The sequence below is a fragment of the Ricinus communis genome, chromosome 2 (assembly GCF_019578655.1).
Source record: "Ricinus communis isolate WT05 ecotype wild-type chromosome 2, ASM1957865v1, whole genome shotgun sequence".
In the NCBI taxonomy this organism is placed as follows: Eukaryota; Viridiplantae; Streptophyta; class Magnoliopsida; order Malpighiales; family Euphorbiaceae; genus Ricinus; species Ricinus communis.
The window spans coordinates 34057189-34067303 of NC_063257.1; the positions used below are offsets into that span (position 1 = coordinate 34057189).

Sequence of the window (10115 nt, forward strand, 5' to 3'; positions counted from 1 at the left end):
CTAAAAGTGGAGAAATACCAAATTAATCCGAAGTGGCAAATGCTATGAAATTATATCCTGAAATGGAAAATAGCCAGAGAGCAGTGTCTACAAAGGTAAATTTGACGGGTGTAGTTCCCAATCTACCGCTCATCAAGATATCTTTTTTTACAATATCCTTAATATTATGATTGGTCTTAATTTTTTTAATCGCAGGCACGCTTATAAATTTCAACAAACCGAGGGCAACTGTCAGCACCCATTTTTCGGATATACATATTGAGAGAATTATGGAAAACTCGATGATAAAAGTTACTGCCTTTCTCCAGTTTCGAGAGATTAAGGAGCGGCGAATCCGAGTAAGAGTTGAGAATAATTGGACTTAAAATTACCTTGCTAGAATCAATTTGGATCAAATTGATAAAAAATTAAGTTTAAAGAGTGAAACAACAGTTTTTACAAGTTTAGGGACTAAATTGTTATAATTTTTAAAACTTTTGCCCCTTAGAGCCAATCGGCTCTACGTACAGCCGAATTGGCTTTACATAGAGCCGATCAACTTAGTATAAAGCTAGATCGGCTTATTAGAGCCGACTAACTCTACACGGTGTCGATTGGCTATTTTCCGAAATCTAACACCATTTCATGGGTATTTTCGATATAGAACGCCAAAATTAGTAAAAGAAATTCTAAAAGATATTTATGATAATTATTAAAAAATTTAAATATATTTAGTGATAATTATTTTATTTAAAAGATTTTATGGGATATTAATCTAATAAGAAGAAAGATAATCGATTGATTTTTTTAATTAAAATATTTGAATGTTTATCTGGTACTTTAGGGTTTCCTAACCCTACTCCTATAAATAGAATAATATGGTTTAGGTCTAAGGTTAGTTACATTGATTAATTACTAGAGATACATTGACATATATAGATAGTTAGTTTTTAGTAAGCCACTAAGGAAGAACTTAAATTAGAAAGTCTTTCTAAATCTCAGGTAGAACTGGATTCTTAGCCAATCTTTGATTAAATTGCTTCCTCGTCTCTTGAAACTCGTAGGACAACAACTTACAATGACAATCTGAGAGTCTCCTTACAACCATATTATCAACGTCCTTTTCTCAATTGGTTCTTTTATGTTTATTTATGAAACTAGAAAAATTATTAGATTTACTTTTTTTGAATGAATAGATATGACTCACATGATTAGATTATGACTTCTTTCCATTTAACTTATTGATTTTATTGGATTTTTTGAATTTGATAATAGAAACATGTAGGGTTTGAATATGAGATTGTGATTTTATTGGATTTTGAATCTAATTAGTTTAATAATATAAAAATATAATTAATTTGTGTTTGTTTAAATTTCTAGGGTTATGTGATTGAAATTGGAATCTGCCTTAAAATACCATATTTGTTACTGTTAAGTTTGATTTCTAGGGTTTATATATCTTTTAGGTTTACTTTATTAAGTTTTATTTTTTTATATTTCTAATTTCATTTTACATTATTTTAATCGTTTTTTCTTTTTGTGCATGTAAAAATCAACTTTTAGGCGTGGAAAACTTAAAAAAACTCATAAAACAACTACTCAAGCCTCCTAGAGTCAACCGGCTCAGTGCAGAGTCGATTTGGCTTTGCATTGAGCCAATTGGCTATATGCCCTTGTCCAATCGGTTGTGTGCATTTTTGGGCCAAATTTTTGAATTTTATATAGTTTTTAGAGATTTTATGTACTATATTTAGTTTTAGGTGTTTTTTTCTCAAATTTCTTAGTTTTAGGCAGGTTGTAATAGCTAGATTTACTTTATGCACTTTATTTTTCCCCTTATTTTAGATGAATGGCAAATATATGTTGTATGATTGCCTAATTAAAACTGGACATATAGACATTAGGCCTTAAAATTGGACCTAGCATGAAAATAGTAGTCCATTAGGTTAATTAATAGTAATTGGACTTAAATTTTAAAATCAGCATAGACCTAGTGGCTTTTGCCATGTTTTAAATTGGACTAATTGGGTCACATTAATTTTAAGATCACCTAATCGAGACTAATCATAAAAAGTAGTTCATTAGGTATAAAAGCTGAAATCCAAAGCATAATTTGCAATTGGACTAGACTAGGAGGGCTTTGTACATAATTAACTGTTAAATTAGATTAATAACTTTAAAAGTGGGCTGGGCTTAATAAAATAGGCTAAACTTAGGTGAACCTCACATGTTATAGTGTTTCATATGTAGAAATATAATTGTTGCATTTATAGGGAATAACCTGTTAAAAAATCAAATTAAAAACTAAGATATACAAAAAAGAAAGTTGGCTTTTGGATCTATCTCTAGATTTATAGTGTAAGCTTGCTTATGGAATCTAGAAACGCCACTCATTAGTAAAAGTGTCCTAGTCAATTACCCGGGTGACTCCCATCTCTGCGCTAGTCTCCTTGACTAGTTAGCATGTTCCCAATTAGGTTGGAAAGCATTGCAGTACTGTAATCGCTAAAGACATTTAGGTTGCATCCGAAAACGCCACCCGTAGTGTTGTTCTAATTTTAGTTGCATCCATTTCACACATAATAAACCCTAGATCTTTCCTATTCTCTCTTTGTTTCTTATTTTCATCTTCTCTAGTTCCATATATAATTGTTAAATTTATGTATTTTATTAGCTAGGATTATGAGTACATAAATAACTGATTCCAGCGCATCGATTGATTTATTTTCTTTTTTATTAGTAATTCCCCCACTAAAAGGAGTTCATCTTCTGCTCTAAATATCGACTAGGAACTCATTTGTATAAATTTTTATATATTAATTCTTATAAAATTGCATTTCTTTTAACTTAAGTTCAACAAAAATATTATTTTTACATTATAATATATGATATTTATTATCATACTTTTTTTTAGTTTAAATTTACATCAGACTGTAATATCACCCTTTATTTTTATAAAAAATCAACTAAAAAAATTTAATATTATTAAATTAATTTTTTAAAAATATATATTATACTTCGCATTACTATAACTTTTCTCTTAATAAAAAGAATACCGCACGTTTTAATTTTCTTACACTTTATAGATATTTTACCACCTAATATTATTATTATTTTATAATAAAATATCATATATTATTATATTGATTTAATTTTTAATAATAATATCATTTCTATGTGATTTACTATTATACTAATTATCAAAATACTCTTAAAAATGCTATAAATTTATTTTGAAAAATATTTAAAAAGATATGTAATAATTTTATTTATTATAAACTTCAGACAGTTAGCTTTGTGTTAAATCACTTAATTATTTAGTATTTTATGAATATTAATTTGTAAGAATCTAAAATTATTGCTTCCAAAAGTAGTAAAATATAAGGAAAATAAATCGGAGATATCTCTTTATCAACAAGAATTAAAGTCTTTAAAATGAAAAAAAGATCAGACTATTTGCCACTTTTTTTATACTTTTTCTTAATTTAAAGTATTACAAAATTTTATATGATACAAATTTAAAATTAAAAGATTTTAAAAAATTAAGATCAAAAGGGCATAAATAAGAAACATGCCTAAAATTAGGTACTGATAATGAAATTTTGGACAGGATGGCGTAAAATCGCCGTCGTACAGCTTGTTCATATATATATTGAAATTTGAAGAGAATACAGAGAATATAGTAGTAATATAGACAAACCATAACAATGGCTTTCAGGAAAGAAGTGTGCAGAAACTTTCAGCGTGGAAGGTAAGTCAGTTTACGAATTAAGGTTTTCTTTGGGCATTTCAATTCAATTCAGTTCATGTTCATTCTGATTAGGGTTTGTTTACAGCTGCCAATACGGTGAAAGATGTAAATTTCTACATGTGAATAATCAGCAACAGCAATCCAATAACAATTCGTTTGGGTTCGGGTCGCAGCAGAAGCAACAGAACCAGTCTTCTAGTCCCTTTGGATTTGGCACTCAATCAAAATCTTCCACCAAGGTTTTCGTTTTCTTGCAATTATTATTATTATGTTGAGTGTGTTTCTTCTTGAATTAAAACTGCCAATTAATTTAGGGTTTTCAGAACCTGTCTAATAATTTTTATGTGACAGGTACCTGACTGACCACTATGAGTCTATGACATTGGCTTTGGCCGAGTACAGTGTATCTCTATATTAGAAACAAAAGAACAAATTTTTGCATGATTTGATAGGTTTTAAGTGATGAATAACTTATACTTGTGGAATACTACTAGCCTTTTGAAAATAAATGGACCCGTTTCTCTCCCATTTCGAATGCTGCTGCTACTCCCTCATCAAGACAACCTGATAATCAGCCCCAGCCGGCTAATCACAAGTCAGTACCTGTTTCGATGTTATTGTTTTACTTTCTTCTCCCTGTTGCTTTGCCTTATTATCTTCTTTGATAAATTTGTGAGTTTTGCCATAAATCTGAAGGTGCACGGATCCTGACTCCTGCAAACGTCAGATTGCTGAAGATTTTCAGAACGAGAAGCCACTTTGGAAGCTTACATGCTACGGACACTCTAAAAAGTTTGTTTCACACATCACCTTGCCCTTTTGATTCTAGTCATTTGGTGATGATGCATTGAATAGACTTTATTATCATTATTTATTTATTTTGTACGTAGTGGCCCTTGTGACATTGGTGGCGATGTCAGTTATGAAGAATTGCGGGCTCTTGCTTATGATGAAGCTAAGCATGGATTGACTTTGCAATCAATTGTAAGAAAGTGTTGCAAATTTCTTGGCAATTTTACCTTTTTCTAGTCATCAATGTTAACATTGTATTTATGTTGCTACCAAATTTTCTTTATCTCTCTACTTGCAATTCAGTGTCAAACTTATTAATTCTTCTATTATATACTAGCAAGTTATTGAATCTGATGATACTGAAATTAAAAATGTGGGAATTTTAAAAGGTTGTGATTTAATTATATGAAAATGCAACTGCGTCTCTATATGGTACCAATGAATTTCAAAAAATAATCAAAGAAAACAAATTTTTTGGTTGCAAAAATATGGCAACAGATAAAGGATTGACTCTTTCTTGCGTATGTCAAAGGTGAAGTTATGATCAAATACTAAGTTACTAACCCAACTCAATCTAGTTATGTTGAGACAATTTCCTCCATTCCACCTGATTGTGGGCCAGATTCTCACTCTTCAGAATGATACAGGGTTGCAACTTTCTTTCTTAATACTTCATCCATGTCATCTTAGGTCCACTCCACTCCGTTTCTTATCTTTGACAACCCTCAATATGCTCAACCTTTTAAAATGTATTAATCAATCAATACAAGGAAAAAGAACAATGACTATGTCATTTTGTCCATTATAATTGTCAAAAAGAAACTTTGGTATTTGAATCCCTAGGCTTCATGTGCAGCCTGATCCTGTGTCACATGCGTTTATTGATCTAAATTTAGGTTCTATATCTAAGAGGGATGCTGATTGCCAAGGCGTTTACGTGCACACACCTTTTGGGGCAAGTTGGCTTGTACCTTGGGAACATTATAGAATTTTATTTTAATTTTTTCCATTTTCACTCTTTATTTGTTATTGTATAAATTATTGTTTTTCAAAAACTTTGTGGTTTGGTTTTAATTGTAAATGAATGATATACATTAGTTAGTAAGTACAATTACATAGAACAAACTCTTAAAAGCTTAATATGACAATATAAAATGGTGTTCCAATAACAAAATAAGGTCCTTCCTCATCAACTTACTGTCTCCAGTTATAAACGAAGCACTTCTGCGTCGGCGGAAACTAGAATGGGGAAAGGAACTAAAAGGAGGCAGATGATGAGGAAGAGAATGTGAGGAGCTTCTATACGCGGAACTAAACCTGGTCTAGTATTAAAAGCTGAAGATGACCCAATGGTTGGATGATCCAGGGCTCATATTTAAAGAACTAGAGTTTGGGCTGACATAGGAGTCTAAACCCATTTGTTGACTTGGGGCCTTAAAAATTAGGCCTAGGTTTAGAGGCCCATTCTTAGCAAGTGACCCCAGGCTCAGGCCTAGGCCCAATTGCACTTGAGGGGGAGCGTTAAAAAATATAATCCCACATGGAAAAAGTATAAGAATATGAAGTGGAATATATGAGTAGATTGGCCTTAGCACAAGCCAATTGGTTTTGTGCAAGTTGAGGTTTCAATCCCACTTATATGGCCATATATATCGTTGGACCTAACACTCTCAAGGCCCATGGAGTTTCTACGGAAACTAGAAGGGGAGAAGGAACTAAAGATAGGCAAATGACGAGGAAGCATACGTTAAGGAGCTCAACTCTAATCAAGGGAAATAAGAATAATATTCATGTCATGGTGATTAGGATTGCCTTTAGCCTTTTCTTAGATGGGTTGTGGATGAGAACTTGAGGTTCAGTATTGTGATATTTTGTGCGTTGAATATTATTTTCTTTCCACTCTTATTCTCACATGGAGGTTTCTAAACTGCCATTGTCTTTGTGAAGGTAGAATTTGGTGTTTGCTATTTCCTTGTTTTATTTTTGTTTTTTTGCACTCTAGTTTGTAGATAATGTGTCGGCAACTGTATGAGTGAGTGATGTGAGGGAAACAGAATATAAGTGGGTGGGGAGATGATGATAAGACTGATTGGTAGTTCAATCACGATGAAGCATGATAACTTATCTTTTTAAAATTTTTTTTGAGAAGGGAAAGAGAGCCTTTGGATTGAAGGTGGTGATAGAGGTGCTCATATTGAGGATGATAATGATGATAGGCATGTGTAGGTCAAGATGTTAATTTAATACTCTTTTAGATGATAATGATGCCACATATGTAGGTGAAGATGTTAACTCTCTTTCACTCTCAAAACAACAGAGTGAGGGATATTTTGAGGATGGTGTGGAAGATGAAGAGGATAACATAAGTTGCTGTACAGGGAATCTATTAGCAGTAGATATGGACTTGAGGCTGGAGCAAGTGGTTATATGTTGATGCTTTGAATGATTGTAAAATGGGTTGAATTTTATTAGCTGTGTAGATCTGTTGGTGATGTTATGGATAGTTTTAGTTCTCGTATTGTCCTGCACTTGAGATTAGCATTGGACATGATATCTCTATTGATAGGGAGCATGATTGTACTATCAGGTCGTGCTGTGTCAATGATGCTCATATTTATGCATGCTTTTCTGCATTTGACTTGAATATTTATGATCTAGTCAGAGTAATAGATGCAGCAGTTGGTTTAATAGATATTATCTGCTAGAATTAGTACGGAGTTATGTACAGAATTGTGTAAAACTGAGTTGTATAAATGGTCAACTGTGGAGTTCTACAGGCTAGAGAAAGCAGAAGAATGAGTTCTTGTGGCTTAAAACTGGTCAAAAGGATTTGTTTTGTTAAGAGGGTTATTTTAAGCTTCTGTTTTGCAACAGGTTGGATTGAGTAATAAGTCGCAGTGACCAAAATTCATGCGTTAAAGAATCCGATATATAAGTTGTTCGAGGCACTGCGCTACTTAGACCTTCCATGTTCACACCCATTTACTTTCTATATTACCATGTATAAAGAAATGCTGATGTCTTTTGACACTTACATAGTTGCAAGACGGGATATTGTTGCTTTTGTTCATTTATTTAGTAGAATGTCCTTTTGACAGGTTGAAAGAGAGAGAAATTTACTAAGTTCCAAGTTGATCGAGTTTGAGAACCTGCTTCGTAATCCTTATGCAGCACCTCCAAAGTCAGCTTTCAGCCAGAGTCCATTCCCTGGAGTAACTCCCAATGCAATATTGCCTAGCGGGCAAAATAATCCCCCGCCTTCGGTATCCAGCTTCAGTCAACTGGGCGCATCACTTAATATGGCAACTCGAACAAGGCATGATTCCTGCATACAATTATTTTTGGTTCACTTCTTTTACCTGGTATCTGTTTATTATTTTTCCCCTTTCCAAGACTGGCTGTTAGTCTTGCGCAATTCTACTACTAAGGTTTTGAAATCCTGTTTAGTAATGTCCTTATTTTTTTCTCAGGCCTTCAACATCATCAAACAATGCTTTTGGGCAACCAAACTTCTCAAATTCTAGCCAGGCTTCCAGTCCATTTGGAACAAGGCAAGGATCTGTTCTAGCATTCTAATTTTGACTAATTTTTTACTGATGCTAACTATCATTTATTTTTGAAACGCTGCTATTAGGGCTTTGGCATCCAGTAACTTCTTAACTGATTTTATGTCAGGTCCTCTGTATTGTCAAATAATATCTTTGGCCAACCAAATGGATTCTCTAATTCAAGCCAAACTTCGAGTATATTTGGGAAGAACAATCTCACACCTGCAAATCCTGGTATAAGTTTGAGGGTTTTGTTATTTGATTTATTGATATGAAAGTATTACTTATCACCAATTTTTTATGATAGGTTCAGTTAACAGCCAACTTCCTGGCCAGGCATCTAGAGATTTCTTTTCCTCACATACAGCAGGCTTCAGCAGCAGTAATGTAATAAGCAATCATAGTAATCCATTTCCATCTTCAGCAATGTCGACACAGATCACCCATTCACCTGGTCCCCAGCCTCTCATCACTTCTGGTGCACTTAACTCAGCTTCTAATGCAGCTGGGCAAGCTGCTAAACAGATTCAATCAGTGTAAGTATATAGGGGGCATCGACAGAAGTTGCTATTGCAAGTCAACTAGAATTCAGAGTGCCAAGCCCAGAACTACCATTTCATAAAATTAGGGTTTTTTTGAGTTACAATCTTAAATATTAGGATTGAGAACCTAGAATTTACATATGCCTTCAATTTATTAATAGATCTTATGACTGTTTCAGTTTTCCCTAATATCTAGTGGTATTAAGAACCAAGATTATTGTCCCAATTAAACTACTCATGATTTCTTGACTCCTGATTCTCATTTTATCTTGACATTATTTCGTTTTTCTATGTTTCAATTTGACAAAGATGGTCTTCTGCCAGATAACCTGTCGATATTTATATGACTTGAAAAATTTTAATGTCACTTGCAATTAGGGTTAACATATTCATTTGATCAATTTTGATTGATTTCTCCCCAACAGAAATGACGTGCAAAGAGGGACCATTCCGGTGGATGCAAGTATTTGGTTAAAAGAAACCTGGACACGCGGAGAGGTGATGATTTCTTGCATGCACTTGTTTTAACAGAACTTGCAACTTGATTATTCTGTCTTCAGTTTCAACAGTTTATGCAATCTGAAATTCATTATCGTCAGAAGCCCATAAAATTTGACAAACAGAAGTTTGCAAGCCATGCAATAGCAAGTGCATATGGAGAAATCTTTTCCTTGATATTCTTTTCCTTATTTTTTAGCCTTTCAAACTATGATGTCTGGACGTTGGCTAGTAATAGTATGATAACTCCAGTTTCTTGTGCATACCAGATTCCAGAAGAGGCACCTCCAGATGAATATATTTGACTTGTGGAATTCCTTTTCCCTGACATGTAAATCACCAGGGTGGTTAAAGATTTGAGAAGCTGTTTAAGCTCCCATTCTATTTCTTGTGAGAAGGGAGCCATTGTTGTGAGATGAGAGATTCAGTCGGTTGTAATCTTCCTGCATGTTTAGGATGGGATAGTCAACATATGGAGAACTTTTTGCATACGTCAGTATAAAGAAGAAGCAATTTCCTAATATGGAAGTTATGGTTTATGGTGTACTGGAAATGTGAAGGGTAATGTAAGTGACTTCGACCAGATCCCTTGCCAGTAGAGTTGTTCTTCTATTGCACTTTAAAAAGGAATTATGTTGGTTCAAATTTTCCATTAATGAAAATCAATCATTTTATCTGTTAATCTTTCTCTTATGGTTTAAGGGGATGTATTCAATTAGGATTTTCTTAAATACTTAGATTTTAGGTATTCAATCCTAACTTTTAAAGACTATATTCAATTAAGACTTTTAAATAGTTAATAAAAGTAAACTCATATTTAAAAAGTCATGAAGTTTTAAAGAGAATAGAATTTGGTGTATATTGAATGACTTTTTGTAGGTTAGTATAAATAGAAATCGTTGGTTGCTCTTAAGAAAGAAAAGAATCATATATATATATATATATATATATATATATATATATATATATATATATATATATATATATATATATATATATATGTTT

General features: G+C 32.7%; 1 protein-coding gene across 2 annotated transcripts; it reads left to right on the forward strand.

The window, feature by feature from the left end:
- The first annotated feature begins 3587 nt into the window (after nucleotides 1-3587).
- On the forward strand, nucleotides 3588-9792 carry LOC8264470 (zinc finger CCCH domain-containing protein 16). 2 transcript variants are annotated; one of them, XM_015716417.3, is made up of 11 exons: nucleotides 3588-3730; nucleotides 3816-3969; nucleotides 4225-4325; nucleotides 4427-4522; nucleotides 4621-4714; nucleotides 7621-7838; nucleotides 7993-8073; nucleotides 8198-8304; nucleotides 8378-8606; nucleotides 9038-9110; nucleotides 9380-9792. In XM_015716417.3, exons 1-11 carry the CDS (start codon nucleotides 3687-3689, stop codon nucleotides 9413-9415), a joined length of 1233 nt encoding a protein of 410 aa, XP_015571903.1. In that variant the 5' UTR covers nucleotides 3588-3686; the 3' UTR covers nucleotides 9416-9792. The 2 variants fall into 2 exon arrangements, with proteins under 2 accessions (XP_015571903.1, XP_015571904.1); XM_015716418.2 differs by having other exon boundaries at nucleotides 8384-8606.
- Nucleotides 9793-10115: the final 323 nt, after the last annotated feature.